The sequence below is a fragment of the Thalia democratica genome, chromosome 4, assembly GCF_965202585.1.
Source record: "Thalia democratica chromosome 4, ktThaDemo2.hap1.1, whole genome shotgun sequence".
In the NCBI taxonomy this organism is placed as follows: domain Eukaryota; kingdom Metazoa; phylum Chordata; class Thaliacea; order Salpida; family Salpidae; genus Thalia; species Thalia democratica.
The window spans coordinates 3,266,141-3,291,835 of NC_139168.1; the positions used below are offsets into that span (position 1 = coordinate 3,266,141).

General features: G+C 27.1%; 1 protein-coding gene across 1 annotated transcript; it reads left to right on the forward strand.

Annotated features, from left to right (window-relative positions):
• Positions 1-114: 114 nt before the first annotated feature.
• Positions 115-25,465, forward strand: LOC145835028 (dipeptidyl peptidase 1-like). The gene is made up of 11 exons (XM_082942558.1): positions 115-292; positions 695-851; positions 4,016-4,116; positions 5,302-5,546; positions 6,537-6,692; positions 6,993-7,107; positions 8,771-8,903; positions 22,311-22,397; positions 23,309-23,460; positions 23,896-24,049; positions 24,747-25,465. Exons 2-11 carry the CDS (start codon positions 698-700, stop codon positions 24,884-24,886), a joined length of 1,437 nt encoding a protein of 478 aa, XP_082798684.1. The 5' UTR covers positions 115-292; positions 695-697; the 3' UTR covers positions 24,887-25,465.
• Positions 25,466-25,695: the final 230 nt, after the last annotated feature.

The following is a 25,695-nucleotide window of genomic DNA, read 5'->3' on the forward strand; positions in this document are numbered from 1 at the left end:
CAATTACAATAAAGTGTTTGAATTAATCCTTAAGCATTTTATTAAAATTAGTTGAAAATTCTAAACCAGAATTTCCTAAACTTTTTTCAAAAGGCCCCTTTAAAGAAATTAAAAAAGCTATGGGTCCCTCCAATAAGATTACTCAAAAAACTATTATTAAAAACACCTGAGACCTTTATTTTTTGCTCTTCATCAGCAATTCCAGAATAACTAGTGTGAGTTTCAAAACTACCATTGAAAAATCACCTAAGACCATTTTTTGATCTTCATCTGCAATTCCAGAATATCTAGTGTAAGTTTCAAATTATTACTTCATGGCCCCCTGTGGCTCCTTTACTGCTTATAGTCCCTTGAATATCTGTCTTAGCCCACTTTGGGAATCCCTGCTCTAAACTTTTATCTTAGTTTGTTTTGAACATACTTAACTTGAAATTTTATTTTGCTTTCCAAATGTTAGAAATGAACAGTAACTATTTTTCTTTCATTTTAAAGAGAATAAATATTTTATACATATCACTAATACTACTAGAAGCACATCGATGTGCAGTGATTTTTTTAATAATGAACTCTTATTCCTATATTTCAATAGAAAATGAATACATTATACCTATCATAAAAGTTACTGGTTTTTTTTGTTTTACGTTTTATAAATAAGTGTTAAAAGTAATTAGTTAATTTTTTTTTATTTCAACAGAAAATGAACATATTATACATATCATTATTGCTACTACTTGCACGTCAATGTGCTGCAGACACTCCGGCTAACTGCACACTTGATGATTTGGACGGTTTGTGGAACTTTCACTTCACCAAGGGTGGCGGTGACAGAGACATAGATTGCAGTAAAGAAAGTTGGTTTATTTTATTTGTTAAGGGCATAGGGGAAGTCCGACGTTTTTTTTTACTAAAAATAACATTGGACCTTATATGAAAGTTTAAAGTACAAACTACAAGCCAGTTTTTAAAGAATTAAAAAATCTTACTTAACTTTGAGATATTGTAATTTTTATAAAAAGATTCTGATACAAAATTATGAACCAGCAAGTTTTTGTGATCAATTTTCTCAGAAATTTAAAAAATTACTAAAAACCTATCTTCTCTTTCATTTTTTGAGATAGAGACCTCAAATTTTTAGGAAACGTTCCTTTTATAGTTTTAAAGACTATTAATGTTGGAATTTAAAATAAAAAAATAAAAAAATTAGATAAAAAAAACAAAATAAATAGGTGGTTTTTTTTATAAAAAAATGGGTGGTTTTGAAAATAAAAAAACTTCCTGCTTTCAATCTTTTTAAAATTTAATAATACACTTACTGTGAAAATTTGAAGAAGATTGCTTAAAAAATGATGGAGGAGATAGATTTTTAGTTACTGACTTCCATTAGGTACCTATTGAGGTCACCAACTTGACCGCTCATATCTCAAAAATACTTTGAAGTTTTTCAAGCGTTTAAAAATTTTTGATAGCTCAAATAAAACTATAAAATATTAATATCAACTTGTAAAAATCAAGGTAACCCCCTATGCCCTTTATAAAAGTTTCTAAATAATAAACTTTACTACATGACCATTATCAACAGTATCCTAGACAACCTATGTCTTGTTGGTGACTTTATTCATTACTTATTCATTAAGGGCATATAGGAGTAAATAATTTTTTTCACAGTTTGATCTTGTTTTATAGAATTTTAACTAAGCTACAAGATGCATTTTACAAATTTTAAAAATTCAAAATAATTTTGAGATATAGCAGGTCAAAGTCAGGGGCAGCAATAAGTTCCTTATGGGAGGCGCAAGCTAAAATGGCAAAAAAAGACTATTTCACTAAAATTCTATCCTCTCATATGTTTTTTAAGATAAGTATCTCAAACTTTATGGAAATGTTACTTGCAATGTTTATAAAATTCTGTTGGAAACAATTAAAAAAAAAAAAGAAATAAACAAAAAAACAGTTCTTTTTTGTTTTTTTTTTGTTATAATATTTTTAAAATTACTTTAAACTTATTAGAATAGATTTTCAGTGATTTCTTGTTATCTGCTGTTTTAGTTTGTGCCTCCCATAAGGAACTTATTGTAGTCTCGACTTTGACGGGCTATATCTCAAAAATTGTTTTGAGTTTTAAAAATCTGTAAAAAGGAACTTACAGCTTAGTTAAAACTTGACAAAATAAGATCAAATTATGAAAAAAGGTGATTTACCCCCTCCCCTCTATGCCCTCAATAAGAGTATATATGCTTTCAACATTTTTTTGTGTAATTTTATAGCAGTACTTACTTAAAAATGAAAAAAAGAATAGATATAGTATTTATTGTTTATTTACTGTTTTCATTTAAAAATAATCTTTTAATTAATTCTTAAACTATTTCTTTATAAAATTATTGAAAGTACATTAGTTAATTTTGCATTCAATGTAATTTTTAATTAAAAAAAATACTAATAATAAAAAATTAAATTTTTTTATAAAGGCTATAGGGATGTAAATAATTTTTTTACAACTTCATCTTGTTTTTTTATAGTTTAACTAAGCTCTAAGTTTGCTTATTCTTTCAACTTGAAATATTCCAACTATTTTTTAGATGCATGTAATTGAGTTGATAAATATAATTGATTAGTTATTGAATGAGAAATCTATAACAGTGAAAGAATAAAAATCACTTTTAATATATTTTCTTCTACTAAAGTTGCCAAATACTCAGGATAGCTCTTAATTTTTTTTTTTTATTTTCTTCTGGTTAATTCAGTATAGTTAAAAGATTTATTATAAATCTCAGGACAGTTTTTTATAGATTAAGAATGAGATTTGTTTAGTTTAGTTGCAATTGTTTAATATCTTATAACTAGTTTTTTTAAACAACTTGATATTTTTTTTAACTTATAGATGTTTAAAAAAATCTAACATTTGAAAAAACTTAAAACAGTTTCTTTTTTCTTAACATGTGGCAACCCTATGCTACGATTATTAAGATGAACACCTCAATTTTTTAGGAATGTAATTTTTATAAATGTCATCAGTAAAACATAAAAAAAAGTTCTATGACCATAAAACCAATTTTTTTGTTTGTTTTCGAAAAAAGTTTTATTCTAAAGTTTTAAAATTCTTCAGTAAATACTTCTTTAAATACTATAAGAAATATTTCATTAAAAAAATATCTTAAAAAATGTAGAAGAGATATATTTATAGTAGTTTTTATTTATTCACTGTTTTAGTTTTCTCCTTCTATAAGTAACCTGTTGTACTCTCTGACTTATCATCTATATAAAAAAAATGGTTTGAATATTCAAATACTCTGAAAAGCAACTTCTAATTAGGTTTAAAATATCTAAAAAAGTAGTAACACCCCTATGACTTATTTGTGGAGGGCTTAGTTTTATAAAATATAGACTAAAAACGTATAGAAAATTAGTTTTATTAAGTATAAGCTAATTATAAATATGAAATTGTAAAACTTATGTTAAGTAATTTTATATTTGAGTTTGAGGCTGTATTTCCGAGTTTTACTAAAAAAATATATTTTAGACTAAGGCTTTCCAAAAAAATTTTAAAATTTAAAAAATGCTTAAGATCTTTTTTTGCTCTTCATCATCAAGTCCAGAAAATCTAGAAGAAGTTTCAATTTATGACCTCATGGCCCCAAAGCATGCTTATTTTAGAAAACCCTGTTTTAGACTAATTCTTAACGTTTCATCACATGCATTTAACAAAAAATTATTATTAGTTTTGTTATAACAATTGTAATCCTTTGAGCTTATGTAATTTTTTTAAATTTTTCTTAAAACCTTTTACAGTTTTTTACTGCAAATAGTTTAGTTTCATACATTACATTTGCTAATCAAAATGTTTTAAAAGTTATGAAATAAAGTATGTTTAACTTATTAGTAATACTAAATGTTCAACTTACTAAATACTAGGTACTTTGCTTTATTGCACAGTATGAGTATGTTATATATTATTCACTAGTATCATAAACTCTTTACATTTTTAAGCAAGTATTTTAGTTGTTATAAACATTTGCAGCTGAGATAGTCAAAACTCTTCAATTTAATTTTCATGGAAAAAATAAAGTGACAAAAATGTTAGACGGCGAGCAAGGACATTTCAACTTAATCTACAATCAAGTTTGACTTTACAATTATGTTTTGTTATCGTCTAAACATGGTTTTATTTGATTTTGAAAATTGCATTGGTTTAAAGTTTTTCCATGCCACAAAAACAATGCTTAAAGTAAACTAAATATAACGGTATACAGTTTGCTGCTTTTTCAGACATGATTAAATTAAGTAACAAAAATTGTTAAAAGTTTTCAATTTCTTTTCTAATTAGTATTTCTATTTGTTTGTTTTAAAATAATTATATGTAAAATATGTTAAATGATAGTGTTTCGGTTAATTAATTTTTGAACTAACTATTTTAAGTATTGAAACACAATATAATTTATATCTAGTTATAAAAACAAATCAACAAAACAACTCTACAGGGATTTAAAGTTATGAATAAACTAAAGCCAAGTTTAGATTTTCTTAATTTCTCAGGGACTTAAAATCAAAGTTCTAAAACAGAAGTTTACAGCTATATTTATATTCTGAAATCACAAAAACTTTATAACTCAAATAAGATGATTAAATTGCATATAAAATAAATCGAACAAAATTTCCTTGAAGGATTAAATTTAGAGAAAAAATTGAAAAAAAAAGTTTTGTAACTTTTAAGAATTTAACTGATTTAGGACTACCCAGTAAGTAACAAGAAAAATAGTTAAACTTACAAGGTATTAAAACAATCTTTTCCGTATGTTATGTTATTATTAAGTAAAAAAAAATACACGGATTTGAAATTTGGTTTGAATATTTTTCCAAGCATAGTTTTTTATTTGAAAAAAATCAATAACAGTTTGCTAATGGGAAAATTTAGAGAAATTTGTGTAAAAGAATTTTAAATTCAACAGGCATTTAAAAAATTGATGGGCTCCAGATAGATGTTTAGACTTGAAAATAGAGCAATTTAAAAATACATTATAAATTCTAACTTTTTCTCTGTAGAATTTAATAAGTGATATTCAGAGTTTTCATGCCAATCTTTTACTAAAGTGATTCCTTTAAACTTTAAAGATTTAAATTAAAAAATTAAAAAGTAAGTGTAATTTTTACGGGGCTTCAAAGTCCTTTAGAATGTTTGCGTTGTTCAAGTACACTCTAAAAAATAAAATAATGTAAATTAAAAAAAAAATTAAATTACCCTTGTTAATCACAAAGATTCGTATATAATATTTAATTAAGATATTTGAAAGAAAAACTTATTTTTAGGGATTTGAAGTTCTTCTCGGACACCGTCGAATGTTCGCCTTCTTCAAGTACACCCTCCCCCTCAACTCAACCAAATTCGATTGTGACGTCACTATGGCAGGTTGGGCTCACGACGACAACAGCAGGGACTGGTCGTGTTTCTACGGGGAGAAGGTTGCCAAGCAACAGGGTGACAAGTTGAGGTTCGAACCAGGGGAGAGTTTTGTGAATAAGAGGAATGCGGAACTCATGAGCGTTAAAAATTTGTTAGTTTTATTTTGTTATATAAAGCATATTTAAGATTTTTTGATGAAGTATTTTAGTGAAACTTGCTAGCAGAGAACTTTTCTAAGTTTTACATATATAATAATATATTTATAATGACATATATTTATTGTTTAAGGGCATAATTTATTTTTAATCAAGTTAAAAATATTCTACTTGTTGCTTATTACCACTCATCAAAACTAAAACTAACTGTGGCAATTAATTTTTTAAGCGATCAAAGTTTGACAGCTTCATAGGTTTCTCATGGCAGGCACAAACTAAAAAGATTAAATCTTTCACAAAAAATTGATCTACTACAACTTTTAAGCAGTCTATAAAAAAATTTCAAGTCTAGTCTTTTTAAAATCATAAAAATATTTACAGGGGAATTGAAAACTTTAAACTACATTTTATTCGAAAATAAACTAAAAAACTTGACTTTTTTGGTCATAACTTATTTATTTCTATATGTGTTAACATGTTTTACAATTTATTGCAAGTAGCATCCTTGAAATTTGAAATATTTATATCATAATACAAAATATTAATAATTTGTCTGTTGTTGCTCTAATGACTCCAAACATTGTTATGATTGTTACAATGTAATTTGCTGAATTCTTTACACAATCGTTACTGCTGTGTTGTAGTTTTATCAGCTCTGTTTTAGAATTTTCTTGGTATTCATTAAATTTTTTTTTTGGATAATCAATTTTTTTCACATTTCGTTTTTAACAGTTATTACTCACAGTAATTTTTATACTTTGGAATGAAATCAATTGCCACCCTATAGAAAGACTAGTAATAAAAAAAAAATAAAAAAAAATAACTATACATTTAGAAAACTGTATCTATCCAATATTTTAACGATAAGTTCAACTCAGAATGAAAGAGATCAATTACTACCCTAAAGAGTGGTTGGTAATAAAAGTAATTAAAAAATAGATTATGCGTAGAAAACTATATCTTTAATTCTTTGTTTTTGAACTCAGAATGAAAGAGATCAATTACCACCCTAGTGAGTGGTTGGTGAGTGAAATTAACAGCCAGCAATCTTCATGGAAGGCCACAGAATACAAGCAGTTTGAACAACTCAGTTATTATCAGATTCTTAAAAGAAGCGGTTACGGTAATGGGGAGTTGAAAAGGTTAAATTATAATTTCTTTGGTTAACTTTTATATAAATTAAAAAATACAAGTTGTGGTTTACATTGTAAATCTTGTTTGTTAATTACAAAGTTAGCAATTATTTTTTCATTGACAGCTCATTTTCTTAAAAGAATAACTTAACTATTTTTCTTCAACAACCCACTTATTTTTGATAAACTTGTTATTATCGAGTATTATTTTATGTTATTGATAATCCTAACTTGTCAAACATTGTATGATGCTAGTTTACATTTCATGGTAAAATGTTTTTAGCTTTAAACTTCTATGATGTGAAACAGATTACAGCCTCACTTGAAGTTGTCTCAAGAAGACAAATCTTTAAAAGATCTTCCGAGGTCTCTGGATTGGAGAAACGTCGGTGGAGTTAATTATCTGTCCCCAGTCAGAAATCAGGTATTTTAAAATTGTAGTTTCATTTTTTTATTTTATTATTTGCTATATAAATTAATACATGGACTATATTTACTACATACTAATTAATTTTAATATTAATTGAGTTAACTACCTGTCTCCAGTTAGAAATCAGGTATTTTTTATCTATAGTTTTTTTTATTTATTACTTACTATATAAAATAATACATGTAATATTTTTATTACTTGCTGTATAAAATTTAAATATTAATTGAGTACCTATCTCTAGCCATAAATCAAGTATACAAATTAATAATATTATCCTAATATGTAAGATGTTTGGTCAGGTTGTATAAATGAAGTATTTTTTTTCACTTAAATTATTTTAGCTTTTTCTTTAACTCTTTGTTCAGCAGGTTTCCCAAGAAACTCGAGTTTAAAAATTTGAAAAAAAAACCTGGTATTTAGACTACTTTTACATAAAAAGTAATTAAATTTCAATTAGGTTCAAAAAGTGTACTAAATAAATTAAAAAATGTATAACTAATTTTTTTTTTTAATCACACTTGAATGTAGTTTTACAGTATATTTTTAGTATTCTTATACTATTTAAGTCAGTTTTTTTCTTAGATTTAATTTTATAACAAAAATTAAACAAAAACTTATTCTTTGAAACCTGGATAAAATTTAGTAAACCTTGAAAAGCTTTTCGCAAAAGTTTTGGCAACTCTGGTTAAACATCAACTGACTTCCACCTTCTCAATCAAAAAATTATTTTATTAACAATGTTTACTCAATAAGCTCATTAGTTTAAATATTCATATTCAGATTTTTTAGACTAATTTATAATATTTTTATTTAGAAAGTTCTAAATTCAATATGAAGCAAGGATTTAAAAAAAAACTTAATATTTGAAATCTTAAATGACAGCTTTAAACCAAAATATTATAATCAAAACACTTTTTTTTGAAAAGTTATGGAAACATTAAGTTCAAAAATTGCTAATTGTTGAGTTTAGAACAAAATTTTTATGCTTACTATAAATAATGATGCCATGTGGAAAAGTTAAAACCAGAAAAGTACAACATACTTTTAATACATTTATATGATAAGCTGGTGATAAAAATTTAAATTTAACTCCCATTTTATTATGAGAAACTTTAAGTTTAAAATCTAGCCATATAAAGTCTCCATAGTCTATAGTAAGTAATTAAATGATTAAAAAATTAATAAACTAAATAAGTTCATGGACTAAGTTTGAGTTTTATGTTTTTATGAGTGTTGTCTTTGTTATTTAAGTTTAAATCTCATACTCAATACAATAAAAAAAAATATAAAAATTTTACTTATTTAATTTTTCACAAAAATTATCAATCCATGTTATCTTATTTTGTCCTAGTAAGTTTAAAGTTGACTTGTAAAGTTACTTAGAAAAAGTGCTGTATATATAACCTTAGCTATTTGATTTTAGTTTTAATGCTAATTTAGCAAAAATACATCAGACACTAAATTATTTTTTACAAAAGCTTTCTACTTACAGTGAAGTTTATGTATGCTTTTTTTATTAGTACTTTTAAAGTAGTCATCTATAAGATGTTTTTTAATCATAAAGCACTTTAATATTTGTTTGAGTTTGGATTTAATACTAATTAATAAAACAATTATAAAATAAATATAGATAATTTAAAAAAAACAATTTTTACAGGGAAACTGCGGTTCATGTTACGCTTTTGCCTCAATGGGAATGTTAGAAGCCCGGATGCGAATCGCTACTAACAACACACAAACACCAGTTTACAGTCCACAATACATTGTATCCTGCAGTAGATACGCACAAGGTTGGTTTATTTTTGTATATTAACACACAAACACCATTATATTCTTCACAATGTATAGTTTCTTGCAGTAGATACGCACAAGGTGAATTTGTTTTTGTATATTAACACACAAACACCATTATATTCTCCACAATATATAGTTTCCTGCAGTAGATACGCTAAAGGTGGATTTATTTTTGTATATTAACACACAAACACCAATATATTCTCCACAATACATAGTTTCCTGCAGTAGATACGCTCAAGGTGAATTTATTTTTGTATATTAATACACAAACACCAGTATATTCTCCACAATATATAGTTTCTTGCAGTAGATACGCTCAAGGTGAATTTATTTTTGTATATTAACACACAAACACCATTATATTCTCCACAATACATTGTTTCCTGCAGTAGATACGCTCAAGGTGAATTTATTTTTCTATATTAACACACAAACACCATTATATTCTCCACAATATATAGTTTCCTGCAGTAGATACGCTCAAGGTGAATTTATTTTTGTATATTAACACACAAACTCCATTATATTCTCCACAATATATAGTTTCCTGCAGTAGATACGCACAAAGTGAATTTATTTTGTATATTAACACACAAACACCATTATATTCTCCACAATATATAGTTTCCTGCAGTAGATACGCACAAGGTGAATTTATTTTTGTATATTAATATACAAACACCATTATATTCTCCACAATACATAGTTTCCTGCAGTAGATACGCACAAGGTGAATTTATTTTTGTATATTAATACACAAACACCATTATATTCTCCACAATATATAGTTTCTTGCAGTAGATACGCTCAAGGTGAATTTATTTTAGTATATTAACACACAAACACCATTATATTCTCCACAATACATAGTTTCCTGTAGTAGATACGCTCAAGGTGAATTTATTTTAGTATATTAACACACAAACACCATTATATTCTCCACAATACATTGTTTCCTGCAGTAGATACGCTCAAGGTGAATTTATTTTTGTATATTAACACAAACACCATTACATTCTCCACAATACATTGTTTCCTGCAGTAGATACGCTCAAGATGAATTTATTTTTCTATATTAACACACAAACACCATTATATTCTCCACAATATATAGTTTCCTGCAGTAGATATGCTCAAGGTGAATTTATTTTTCTGTATTAACACACAAACACCATTATATTCTCCACAATATATAGTATCTTGCAGTAGATACGCACAAGGTTGGTTTGTTTTTGTATATTAACACACAAACACCATTATGTTCTCCACAATATATAGTTTCCTGCAGTAGATACGCTCAAGGTTGGTTTGTTTTTGTATATTAACACACAAACATTATTATATTCTCCACAACATATAGTTTCCTGCAGTAGATACGCTTAAGAAGAATTTAGTTTTTACATTAACACACAAACACCAGTATATTTTCCACAATATATAGTTTCCTGCAGTAGATACGCTCAAGGTGAATTTATTTTTGTATATTAACACACAAACACCATTATATTCTCCACAATACATTGTTTCCTGCAGTAGATACGCTCAAGGTGAATTTATTTTTGTATATTAACACACAAACACCATTATATTCTCCACAATATATAGTTTCCTGCAGTAGATACGCACAAGGTGAATTTATTTTTGTATATTAACACACAAACACCATTATATTCTCCACAATACATTGTTTCCTGCAGTAGATACGCACAAGGTGAATTTATTTTTGTATATTAACACACAAACACCATTATATTCTCCACAATATATAGTTTCCTGCAGTAGATACTCTCAAGGTGGATTTATTTTTGTATATTAACACACAAACACCATTATATTATCCACAATATATAGTTTCCTGCAGTAGATACGCTCAAGGTGAATTTATTTTTGTATATTAACACACAAACACCATTATATTCTCCACAATATATAGTTTCCTGCAGTAGATATGGTCAAGGTGTATTTATTTTTGTATATTAACATACAAACACCATTATATTCTCCACAGTTTATAGTTTCCTGCAGTAGATACGCTCAAGGTGAATTTATTTTTGTATATTAACACACAAACACCATTATATTCTCCACAATATATAGTTTCTTGCAGTAGATACGCTCAAGGTTGCTTTGTTTTTGTATATTAACACACAAACACCATTATATTCTCCACAATATATAGTTTCTTGCAGTAGATACGCTCAAGGTGAATTTATTTTTGTATATTAACACACAAACACCTTTATATTCTCCACAATACATTGTTTCCTGCAGTAGATACGCACAAGGTGAATTTATTTTTCTATATTAACACACAAACACCATTATATTCTCCACAATATATAGTTTCCTGCAGTAGATACGCTCAAGGTGAATTTATTTTTGTATACTAACACACAAACACCATTATATTCTCCACAATATATAGTTTCTTGCAGTAGATACGCACAAAGTGAATTTATTTTGTATATTAACACACAAACACCATTATATTCTCCACAATATATAGTTTCCTGCAGTAGATACGCTCAAGGTTGGTTTGTTTTTGTATATTACGCCCAAGGTGAATTTATTTTTGTATATTGACACACAAACAACATTATATTCTCCACAATATATAGTTTCCTGCAGTAGATATGGTCAAGGTGTATTTATTTTTGTATATTAACATACAAACACCATTATATTCTCCACAATATATAGTTTCTTGCAGTAGATACGCTCAAGGTGAATTTATTTTTGTATATTAACACACAAACACCTTTATATTCTCCACAATACATTGTTTCCTGCAGTAGATACGCTCAAAGTGAATTTATTTTTCTATATTAACACACAAACACCATTATATTCTCCACAATATATAGTTTCCTGCAGTAGATACGCTCAAGGTGAATTTATTTTTGTATATTAACACACAAACACCATTATATTCTCCACAATACATTGTTTCCTGCAGTAGATACGCTCAAGGTGAATTTATTTTTCTATATTAACACACAAACACCATTATATTCTCCACAATATATAGTTTCCTGCAGTAGATACGCTCAAGGTGAATTTATTTTTGTATATTAACACACAAACTCCATTATATTCTCCACAATATATAGTTTCCTGCAGTAGATACGCACAAAGTGAATTTATTTTGTATATTAACACACAAACACCATTATATTCTCCACAATATATAGTTTCCTGCAGTAGATACGCACAAGGTGAATTTATTTTTGTATATTAACATACAAACACCATTATATTCTTCACAATATATAGTTTCTTGCAGTAGATACGCTCAAGGTGAATTTATTTTTGTATATTAACACACAAACACCATTATATTCTCCACAATACATAGTTTCCTGCAGTAGATACGCACAAGGTGAATTTATTTTTGTATATTAATACACAAACACCATTATATTCTCTAAATATATAGTTTCTTGCAGTAGATACGCTCAAGGTGAATTTATTTTTGTATATTAACACACAAACACCATTATATTCTCCACAATACATAGTTTCCTGTAGTAGATACGCTCAAGGTGAATTTATTTTAGTATATTAACACACAAACACCATTATATTCTCCACAATATATAGTTTCCTGCAGTAGATACGCTCAAGGTGAATTTATTTTAGTATATTAACACACAAACACCATTATATTCTCCACAATATATAGTTTCCTGCAGTAGATACGCTCAAGGTGAATTTATTTTTGTATATTAGCACACAAACACCATTATATTCTCCACAATACATAGTTTCCTGCAGTAGATACGCTCAAAATGAATTTATTTTTGTATATTAACACACAAACACCAGTATATACTCCACAATATATAGTTTCCTGCTGTAGATACGCTCAAGGTGAATTTATTTTTGTATATTAGCACACAAACACCATTATATTCTCCACAATATATAGTTTCCTGCAGTAGATACGCACAAGGTGAATTTATTTTTGTATATTAACACACAAACACCATTATATTCTCCACAATACATTGTTTCCTGCAGTAGATACGCACAAGGTGAATTTATTTTTGTATATTAACACACAAACACCATTATATTCTCCACAATACATTGTTTCCTGCAGTAGATACGCACAAAGTGAATTTATTTTAGTATATTAACACACAAACACCATTACATTCTCCACAATATATAGTTTCCTGCAGTAGATACGCTCAAGGTGAATTTATTTTAGTATATTAACACACAAACACCATTACATTCTCCACAATATATAGTTTCCTGCAGTAGATACGCTCAAGGTGAATTTATTTTTCTATATTAACACACAAACACCATTATATTCTCCACAATATATAGTTTCCTGCAGTAGATATGCTCAAGGTGAATTTATTTTTCTGTATTAACACACAAACACCATTATATTCTCCACAATATATAGTTTCCTGCAGTAGATACGCTCAAGGTGAATTTATTTTTGTATATTAACACACAAACACCATTATATTCTCCACAATATATAGTATCTTGCAGTAGATACGCACAAGGTTGGTTTGTTTTTGTATATTAACACACAAACACCATTATATTCTCCACAATATATAGTTTCCTGCAGTAGATACGCTCAAGGTTGGTTTGTTTTTGTATATTAACACACAAACATTATTATATTCTCCACAACATATAGTTTCCTGCAGTAGATACGCTTAAGAAGAATTTAGTTTTTACATTAACACACAAACACCAGTATATTTTCCACAATATATAGTTTCCTGCAGTAGATACGCTCAAGGTGAATTTATTTTTGTATATTAACACACAAACACCATTATATTCTCCACAATACATTGTTTCCTGCAGTAGATACGCTCAAGGTGAATTTATTTTTGTATATTAACACACAAACACCATTATATTCTCCACAATATATAGTTTCCTGCAGTAGATACGCACAAGGTGAATTTATTTTTGTATATTAACACACAAACACCATTATATTCTCCACAATACATTGTTTCCTGCAGTAGATACGCACAAGGTGAATTTATTTTTGTATATTAACACACAAACACCATTATATTCTCCACAATATATAGTTTCCTGCAGTAGATACTCTCAAGGTGGATTTATTTTTGTATATTAACACACAAACACCATTATATTATCCACAATATATAGTTTCCTGCAGTAGATACGCTCAAGGTGAATTTATTTTTGTATATTAACACACAAACACCATTATATTCTCCACAATATATAGTTTCCTGCAGTAGATACGCTCAAGGTGAATTTATTTTTGTATATTAACACACAAACACCATTATATTCTTCACAATATATAGTTTCTTGCAGTAGATACGCACAAAGTGAATTTATTTTGTATATTAACACACAAACACCATTATATTCTCCACAATATATAGTTTCTTGCAGTAGATACGCACAAGGTGAATTTATTTTTGTATATTAACACACAAACACCATTATATTATCCACAATATATAGTTTCCTGCAGTAGATACGCACAAGGTGAATTTATTTTTCTATATTAACACACAAACACCAGTATATTCTTCACAATATATAGTTTCTTGCAGTAGATACGCTCAAGGTGAATTTATTTTTGTATATTAACACACAAATACCATTATATTCTCCACAATATATAGTTTCCTGCAGTAGATACGCCCAAGGTGAATTTTTTTTTGTATATTGACACACAAACAACATTATATTCTCCACAATATATAGTTTCCTGCAGTAGATATGGTCAAGGTGTATTTATTTTTGTATATTAACATACAAACACCATTATATTCTCCACAATATATAGTTTCTTGCAGTAGATACGCACAAGGTGAATTTATTTTTGTATATTAACACACAAACACCATTATATTCTTCACAATATATAGTTTCCTGCAGTAGATACGCACAAGGTGAATTTATTTTTGTATATTAACACACAAACACCATTATATTCTTCACAATATATAGTTTCTTGCAGTAGATACGCTCAAGGTGAATTTATTTTTGTATATTAACACACAAACACCATTATATTCTCCACAATATATAGTTTCCTGCAGTAGATACGCCCAAGGTGAATTTATTTTTGTATATTGACACACAAACAACATTATATTCTCCACAATATATAGTTTCCTGCAGTAGATATGGTCAAGGTGTATTTATTTTTGTATATTAACATACAAACACCATTATATTCTCCACAATATATAGTTTCCTGCAGTAGATACGCTCAAGGTGAATTTATTTTTGTATATTAACACACAAACACCATTATATTCTCCACAATATATAGTTTCTTGCAGTAGATACGCTCAAGGTTGCTTTGTTTTTGTATATTAACACACAAACACCATTATATTCTCCACAATATATAGTTTCTTGCAGTAGATACGCTCAAGGTGAATTTATTTTTGTATATTAACACACAAACACCTTTATATTCTCCACAATACATTGTTTCCTGCAGTAGATACGCTCAAGGTGAATTTATTTTTCTATATTAACACACAAACACCATTATATTCTCCACAATATATAGTTTCCTGCAGTAGATACGCTCAAGGTGAATTTATTTTTGTATACTAACACACAAACACCATTATATTCTCCACAATATATAGTTTCTTGCAGTAGATACGCACAAAGTGAATTTATTTTGTATATTAACACACAAACACCATTATATTCTCCACAATATATAGTTTCCTGCAGTAGATACGCTCAAGGTGAATTTATTTTTGTATATTAACACACAAACACCATTATATTCTTCACAATATATAGTTTCCTGCAGTAGATACGCCCAAGGTGAATTTATTTTTGTATATTGACTCACAAACAACATTATATTCTCCACAATATATAGTTTCCTGCAGTAGATATGGTCAAGGTGTATTTATTTTTGTATATTAACACACAAACACCATTATATTCTCCACAATATATAGTTTCCTGCAGTAGATACGCACAAGGTGAATTTATTTTTTTATATTAACACACAAACACCATTATATTCTTCACAATATATAGTTTCTTGCAGTAGATACGCTCAAGGTGAATTTATTTTTGTATATTAACACACAAACACCATTATATTCTCCACAATATATAGTTTCCTGCAGTAGATACGCCCAAGGTGAATTTATTTTTGTATATTGACACACAAACAACATTATATTCTCCACAATATATAGTTTCCTGCAGTAGATATGGTCAAGGTGTATTTATTTTTGTATATTAACACACAAACACCATTATATTCTCCACAATATATAGTTTCCTGCAGTAGATACGCACAAGGTGAATTTATTTTTGTATATTAACACACAAACACCATTATATTCTTCACAATACATAGTTTCTTGCAGTAGATACGCTCAAGGTGAATTTATTTTTGTATATTAACACACAAACACCATTATATTCTCCACAATATATAGTTTCCTGCAGTAGATACGCCCAAGGTGAATTTATTTTTGTATATTGACACACAAACAACATTATGTTCTCCACAATATATAGTTTCCTGCAGTAGATATGGTCAAGGTGTATTTTTTTTTGTATATTAACATACAAACACCATTATATTCTCCACAATATATAGTTTCTTGCAGTAGATACGCTCAAGGTGAATTTATTTTTGTATATTAACACACAAACACCTTTATATTCTCCACAATACATTGTTTCCTGCAGTAGATACGCTCAAGGTGAATTTATTTTTCTATATTTTAACACACAAACACCATTATATTCTCCACAATATATAGTTTCCTGCAGTAGATACGCTCAAGGTGAATTTATTTTTGTATATTAACACACAAACACCATTATATTCTCCACAATACATTGTTTCCTGCAGTAGATACGCTCAAGGTGAATTTATTTTTCTATATAACACACAAACACCATTATATTCTCCACAATATATAGTTTCCTGCAGTAGATACGCTCAAGGTGAATTTATTTTTGTATATTAACACACAAACTCCATTATATTCTCCACAATATATAGTTTCCTGCAGTAGATACGCACAAAGTGAATTTATTTTGTATATTAACACACAAACACCATTATATTCTCCACAATATATAGTTTCCTGCAGTAGATACGCACAAGGTGAATTTATTTTTGTATATTAACATACAAACACCATTATATTCTTCACAATATATAGTTTCTTGCAGTAGATACGCTCAAGGTGAATTTATTTTTGTATATTAACACACAAACACCATTATATTCTCCACAATACATAGTTTCCTGCAGTAGATACGCTCAAGGTGAATTTATTTTAGTATATTAACACACAAACACCATTATATTCTCCACAATACATTGTTTCCTGCAGTAGATACGCACAAGGTGAATTTATTTTTGTATATTAATACACAAACACCATTATATTCTCCACAATATATAGTTTCTTGCAGTAGATACGCACAAGGTGAATTTATTTTTCTATATTAACACACAAACACCATTATATTCTCCACAATATATAGTTTCCTGCAGTAGATACGCTCAAGGTGAATTTATTTTTGTATATTAACACACAAACACCATTATATTCTCCACAATACATAGTTTCCTGCAGTAGATACGCTCAAGGTGAATTTATTTTAGTATATTAACACACAAACACCATTATATTCTCCACAATACATTGTTTCCTGCAGTAGATACGCACAAGGTGAATTTATTTTTGTATACTAATACACAAACACCATTATATTCTCCACAATACATTGTTTCCTGCAGTAGATACGCACAAGGTGAATTTATTTTTGTATATTAACACACAAACACCATTATATTCTCCACAATATATAGTTTCCTGCAGTAGATACGCTCAAGGTGAATTTATTTTTGTATATTAACACACAAACACCATTATATTCTCCACAATACATAGTTTCCTGCAGTAGATACGCTCAAGGTGAATTTATTTTAGTATATTAACACACAAACACCATTATATTCTCCACAATACATTGTTTCCTGCAGTAGATACGCACAAGGTGAATTTATTTTTGTATACTAATACACAAACACCATTATATTCTCCACAATACATTGTTTCCTGCAGTAGATACGCACAAGGTGAATTTATTTTTGTATATTAACACAAACACCATTACATTCTCCACAATATATAGTTTCCTGCAGTAGATACGCTCAAGGTGAACTTATTTTTCTATATTAACACACAAACACCATTATATTCTCCACAATACATAGTTTCCTGCAGTAGATACGCTCAAGGTGAATTTATTTTAGTATATTAACACACAAACACCATTATATTCTCCACAATACATAGTTTCCTGCAGTAGATACGCTCAAGGTGAATTAATTTTTCTATATTAACACACAAACACCATTATATTCTCCACAATACATTGTTTCCTGCAGTAGATACGCACAAGGTGAATTTGTTTTAGTATATTAACACACAAACATTATTATATTCTCCACAGTATTTAATTTCCTGCAGTAGATACGCTCAAGATGAATTTATTTTAATATACAATAATACTTAGAATCCAGATAATTTACGGCGGTTAATTATTGTCAGTTAGTTAGTTTAGATCAGTGGATCCCAACCTTTTTGATGCCCCGCACCCCTAAAGTCTCTTAATTTGATCTCGCACCCCTAACACTATATGCTGTAATTATTTATTAATAATTTGATTATAAAATCGTTGATTTCATTAATTAATAACTTGTATTTTAGTTTTTATGATAGTGAACTATATTAACAAAAATAAAATACTTGGAAATTTAAAAACATAACAACTATACTCAAACAAGTTTTATCTATTTTTTTATAAGGTAGAAAACATCATGCTTCGGCCTATGACTTCGTCATTTAGTTTTTTAAGATTTGAAAAAATATTAAAAGTGAGGAAAAAGCACTAGAAAAGTAATAAATATTAGCCTTAAACTTAAAACAAAACTTTTTATACATTTTGTTATGAATATATGTACTTAAAAAATAAAATCAGCTGTTCTAAGTTAAGCTTATGTAATGTTTTGTTTTCAAAACTGTTAGCAGCTAGGAGGTTTCAAAAAAATAAAGGTTTGAGTTAACATTTTAAAAAGTTAAAAGATATTTAGTCTTAAACTGTCAAAAGATATGTATAAAAGCAAATACAAAAAATTTTGTATGCTTACAACATAAATAGAAAAAAGTAGATTGAAAAGGTAAACGGTTTAAGTTCAAAAAAGGAATGAATAGAAATAAAGTTCATGCATTGAATACTTTTGCTGATCTATAAAAATTGGTTTCACTAAAGCTAAAAACAAGTTTTCTTAAAAGGTATAACATACAGTAATTGCTGTGAACTTTACAATTTACTGATGTTAAATTTAAAAGCGCAACTTTCTGCACAACTAAGCTTAATAAAAGATTACATTATAAATAATAGACTTAACAGAACCTGTTCTTAACAGCTAATAAAAAACCTGCTGAAGATACTAATTTTTATCTAAGTATTTGATTTAAAATAGATGCTAGCTCATAAACTGTTTTAAACAATTAATGGCCAGTTAAGAAAATAAAATATTTAAAGAATAGATGATTAAAACTCACAGGTGTAAAACTCTAAGAAATCTTTATTGAAATGTTACTTCTAAATTAAGAGCTATTAAATGAAATTAGTAAAATGAATTTACTTCTAGAAAAGCGCTCTTGCTAATTATTTTTTTCAGAAAATTAGCGCCAACTTCTTTTTATAACAAAATGTACTTTTTAACTTTATAAAATTTATCAGAGAGTAAAAATCTCCTTATTTATAATACAAAAATGAAAAGCCATCTCGCACCCCCTGGATTGCTGCCTCGCACCCCCAAGGGGTGCGAGCACCCCTGGTTGGGAACCCCTAGTTTAGATAAATAATCTACAAAGTAAGACCAATCTTAAAAATGGAAAGGTGTTAACCCCATTTGGTGTTAACCATTTTTAGTTATGAAAATAAAGCTTTTCTATTGATATATGTCAAAAAATTTATCTCTGATAGTTTATTATTCTTTATAATTTTATTACTTTCTGTTTTTGTAAAAATGACATTTTTGTAAAGCTTTTATCTATAAAGGTAACAATTAAATATCTTAATTTACAAGAAGAATAATATAACTTTGTTGAATATAAATAAAATTTGTTTCAATAACTGGTTTAGCATAATAAATTTATTGTTATTTTTATGGTGCTAAATCACAAAATAAAACGTGCATATTAATGAGCAAATAAATAATTATCGTGCTGCTGTTAACTTTTACAATGTGAAAATTTGTTTAACGAGTTTTATTGCTTTGTTTACGTTTTTTTATGCTTTACAAAATGTTAATAGTTAAATTTTTTGTCTATCAAAACAACAGCTACTTAATGTTTTTAAACTTATTAGTTAATTTAAAATAAAATATGAATTATATTCTTAGCAATACTTTTTCTAATCAACTTCATCGAAATAATTCTACCTATTAACAATATGGCTCTTTAATTTTATTTGCTTTAAATTGATCTTTTTAGTAATTATAATAGAACTAAAAAGCATATTGTTATTATATACGATTATATGAAAAGCAATATAATATTTTGATTATTGGTTTAAGTTTACTAAAAATCCTTTTATCTAGTGTTTTTATACTTTAAGCAAATCTAAATTTTCTGATTAAGCTATGAAATCCAATTAGAAGTAGTGAAAATATGGTACTAATTATCTTAACTACATTTACAGGTTTAAGAACTTGCAACAAAGTACTATTATTTTTTATCTAAAATTAAATTTATCAAATTTACTTTAATTTGACTATATATGTAATTATATTGGAAGTTGCTGATAAAAGTTGCAGTTCATTATTATTAATTTTTTTTTAAGCATCTGAAAATTTTATTACCAGCTGTTTAAATATTTACGATACGATAATATATAAGTTTGTTGATAAGTTATTTTTATAGAGATAGCTTATATTAGTAAATTAGTGGTGGTTGGTAATACTTACACTAGTAAAATATTTACTAAAAGTTAGTGACTACTACAATATTTTTTAATAAGTTACCTCATAAAATAGGCTTATAGTTCATATGAGTTCATTGTTTTATTGTACTAATAATTATATTTTAAAAGTAACATACTCAAAAGTTGCTTTTTTATGTTGTAAACTCTGATAATGGTGTTATGTGTTCTACTTTAACCATAAAATTATAATAACTCATACATAAACTTTTTTTTCTTTTAGTATGGCTATCTATAATCCAGAACAACAAAAGTTTATTTTAACATAACTTGATCTATAACTAGAGTTATGTTAAATGTTTAAATAATACTCAATCAAATCATTTTACATTTTAATTAATGATTAAAACAAAATACAACGAATCATTAACATAAAGCTTTAATTTCAGTTACATATGATAAGATACAATGTTTTTTAATGATTAAAAAAACCATTAAAATTTTCAATGAACCAAATGCTTTTAGTTATAAGTAAATAATTCAGTACTCATATTGTTATTTTTTTGCCTGTATAAATATGTAAATTTTGAAAAATAGTTTACAACAATTTGTTCGTGTTTAGCACTTATAGAGTTTACCAAAAAATAACATTGCAACTTTATAGTTTACAATAATCTTTTGTGTTTACCATTACTAAAACTTTTATTAAAGTAAATTTTAAACACATACCATTAAAAGTTTACTTTTAAAAAGTCAGCTTATAAAAATAGACTGACTATTTTTATCATTAAAAAAATCTGCAAAACCTCACTTACACACATAGTTCTTATTAGTTCAAAATAAATGCTTTTAATGTTCATAACTTTTTAAATAGTATACAACAATCTGTTTGTGTTGAACACTAATAAAACTTTTATAAAAGTAGATTTTAAACACATATGTGTCGCTACAAAGTCATAATGACTAATTGTTTTTCAACATAAAAAGTAATATAAAAAGGAAGTAAACAGCTGTGTTGTTGCCAACACATACAATAAAATATTTAAAAATATAAAGTTTAAGCTGCTGTGTTATTTGAAATTAACTTAGTTAATAATTTATTTTACTAACGTATTGTTACAACTTTGCTTCAACGTTTGAACTAATAAGTTACTAAATAAATACTAAACACATAGTCAAAACACAATATAGTTATCATCTTTTAAGTTCATCTGAGTATTTTGTAAAACTAATATCAAATTAAAAGTTACAACAACTAGACAAGATAGTAACGAAAGTAAATAATAACTGTTTTTACTAAATCTCAACAACGTTTTCAAGATATTAAGTTTTTATGCGGTACCTGTTGTGTTCAGTGTACCATAGTATATCTACACATACCACAGTTTTGGTTTCCCTTGCTCTTGATTATATGTTGTTTACTGTTTTAGGTTGTGACGGGGGATTTCCATACCTTATTGCAGGAAAACACGCTCAAGATTTCGGAGTTGTCACTGAAGAGTGCTATCCGTACAAAGGTGAGTATTAAAAAATAATTCCTAAACATAGTGTATTGTAACTATCATACTATCAATACAGTTACTAAAAATGCATATTTTTGTTTATGTTGGATAGTTGTTTTTACACCCGTACAAAGGTTTTATACTAAAAAAATCATAAGTTGATGTATATTTACTAAAATTGTGTTTCTGTAGTAAAATCCTATAAATAAACATATGTTTCCAGCAGTTGTTTTGTTAAAACATTTACTTTTTAAAATTAAGTTTCGAAATACGTTTAAAAAAAGGAATATAATATAAAAAAAATTCTGTCTAGTGTTTTATAAAAAAACAGTTTTAAAACTATACTACTACTTTTTACAATAGCTGTTTAGCTAACTAAAAAGTTTTTGAAGACCCACTAAAATCTTCTACTAATTGCTTGCATTTTTCATGTTTTTATTAATTCTAAATGTATTTTTAGCCTTTTTAAAAACTAAAGCAAGTAATATAAAACATAAATACTTCCTCCTAATTATGCGAAAGTATTACATTTTGTTCAAATGTACCAAAATGTTGCAGACAAATACCATATCAAATCAAACAATAGATAAAGTGTTTTGAAATTTATTCTTTTTTTCTATCCTCTAATTTCTGATTGCATTTTTAATTTTATTCTTTTCAAGTATAAATTTAATTTCGAAAAAGACTTATCATGCCCCAGTCATCTATCAAAATTCTGTAAATGACATATAAAAATAGATAAACAATAATATTTCTTATCCATCATGCCCATCTGATGTTTAAAAATGTATGTGTTGTAATATTAAATACATTTAAGTGCGTATTATTATTCTTCATGTATAGGCTCATTATTCCTATATATATATATATATATATATATATATAAATAGTAAACATATTAATACTCATCGAATATGTTATATCAGGTGAAGACTCGTCTTGCCCCACTGACGTATCAAAATGCTCACGTGACTACGTAGCTCATTATTCCTACGTTGGGGGATATTACGGGGGATGCACTGAAAAACTGATGATGCAGGGACTGATGAAGGACGGACCAATGGCCGTCGCTATTCAGGTGTGACGTCATAATTAATATTTTTTGTGACGTCCTAAACAGCTGTAACTTCAGATGATTTGTTTTTATTACACAAGTTTAAATTTTTAACGAAAGTAGTGAAGATCGTATGTGAAAACATATCAGTATTTAAAAGATATATATTTATGTCTCTTTTGTTTTTGATGAAAGATATTAGGTTAAAGAATGTCTTTTTACTTTTTGACATGAAAAAATCAAATAATTAAAGTTTAAAATATATCAGTTTATGTTATAGCTAAGTTTTTATAATAGAAAAACACAAAACGCGCGTCATTAAAAAAATGTTTTTTGGTTTTACTGTTTATTTTGTGCACAGCAAACTATTTTCTATGCACACTATTCTGCACAAGTGCACACTTTGACGACCACTGATCTAAATTCTTTTTTTTTGTAAATAAATAATTTAAAAAACAGGTATACGAGGACTTTCAGCATTACAAGAGCGGAATCTACCATCACGTGACAAAAACTTCCCCTAACCCGTTCCACCGCCTCATTGGCTACAATCCGTTCCAGTTGACCAATCACGCCGTTCTGTTGGTTGGGTGGGGTGAAGATAATAATACTGGTAAATGTTTTCAGTTTTTTAAATAACGATACTGGTAAATATTTTTTGTATTTCTGAAAATAATATTGGTTTTTATAGTAAATTTATTTTTATATGTACATTTTTTTATCATTAAGTCTTTGCTTCTAATACTCGTTTTTTCATAATAGTGAACCGACATAAAATCATTAAACTAATATTTAAATTAAAATACAATAATTGAACACCTCTGGTGAAGAGCAAAAAAAAAAGGTGTATGAACACAAATTAATTTATTTAAATATCAAGAAAAATAACTAAGAGAAAAATTTGTTAAACATTTCAACTTACACAACAGTAGAGTTATAATTAATGCATTAGTTTATTAAACAGGGTAGGAATAATGGGTTGTGAAAAAATTGTGGGGTGTTTTGTTTTATTTGAGTTTACTAGCAAAGCGTATGTGAACTTAACATATTTAACAATTTCTAAACAAAAAATTGAGACAAACTTCATTCAAAAACATTTTTATTAAGCAAACGAGTAAATTTATTTTAGCTAACCCTACTTTTGTTATCAACTATTTTCCTCAGCAATTAATTTAATTAAGTAAATAAAAAGTTATAGGTTTTATAAGAAAAAATTCAATTAATAAAATAAATTAAAATTAAATAAAGATATATTTACAGTAAATTATTTATTAATTATTAACAGATTAACTGTATTAAGAGTTTAACAGGTGAGAAATACTGGATAGTGAAGAACTCATGGGGAGAAAATTGGGGTGAAAATGGATTCGTGAGAATCAGAAGGGGAACAGATGAAATTGCTATTGAATCATTGGCCCAGCAAAGTTACCCTATTCCAAAATTGTATTAAAGTTTTTAAAGATATACCCCAAAACCCCATAAAGAAACAATTGAATCATTGGCTCAACAGTCTTACCCTATACCTAAACTTTAATAATAATTCCTTTAGTTTAAAAAAATTAAAGAATACATTATAATTTGAGAATAACCTAAAAGTTTTCCTTTTTAGTATAATTCATCAACTGCTATGATTACAATCAACTTCAAATGTTTTTTAAATATTAGTACTAATATTTTAAGCCATGCAAGTTTTAGCTTATTTTTAACTTTTTAGTACTTAAGTTTTAACATCATTACAAAAATGACCATTATCAATTTGTTGTTCAATATAATGACAAATCTTAGCATTACTGATTTTTTTTTGTATACAACATTAGAAATTAATCTGTGTATGTTTTGCTTATTGCTTTAATATGATCATAAGTATAGCAATACATAAGACTCTAGTGATTTCATTAAACATTTTTATTTACAAGTTTTATTTTTACTTTTATCATAACTTTTTTTTATGTACAAACTTTATTTTATTGCAACTTTCGTTACTTTCGGTGTTCGTTTGAGTTAAAATATAAAATTTAAGTTTCTGTAACTGAAATATTTTTCTACTTAAAAAGCTTTTGTTGTATAAATACATTTCATTATTTTTAAAATACAATTTGTTTAGCTTTTTCAGAAATGTTTTCAGATACAATAATATTTCTAGAGATAACATTCATTGCCTTATCAATGCATGAACTATTAAAAATTTCATAGGTGTGTTAATTAACTATTACAAAACACAACAGTTAGGAGTTAAACAAGTTTTTATTCTGTCCCATA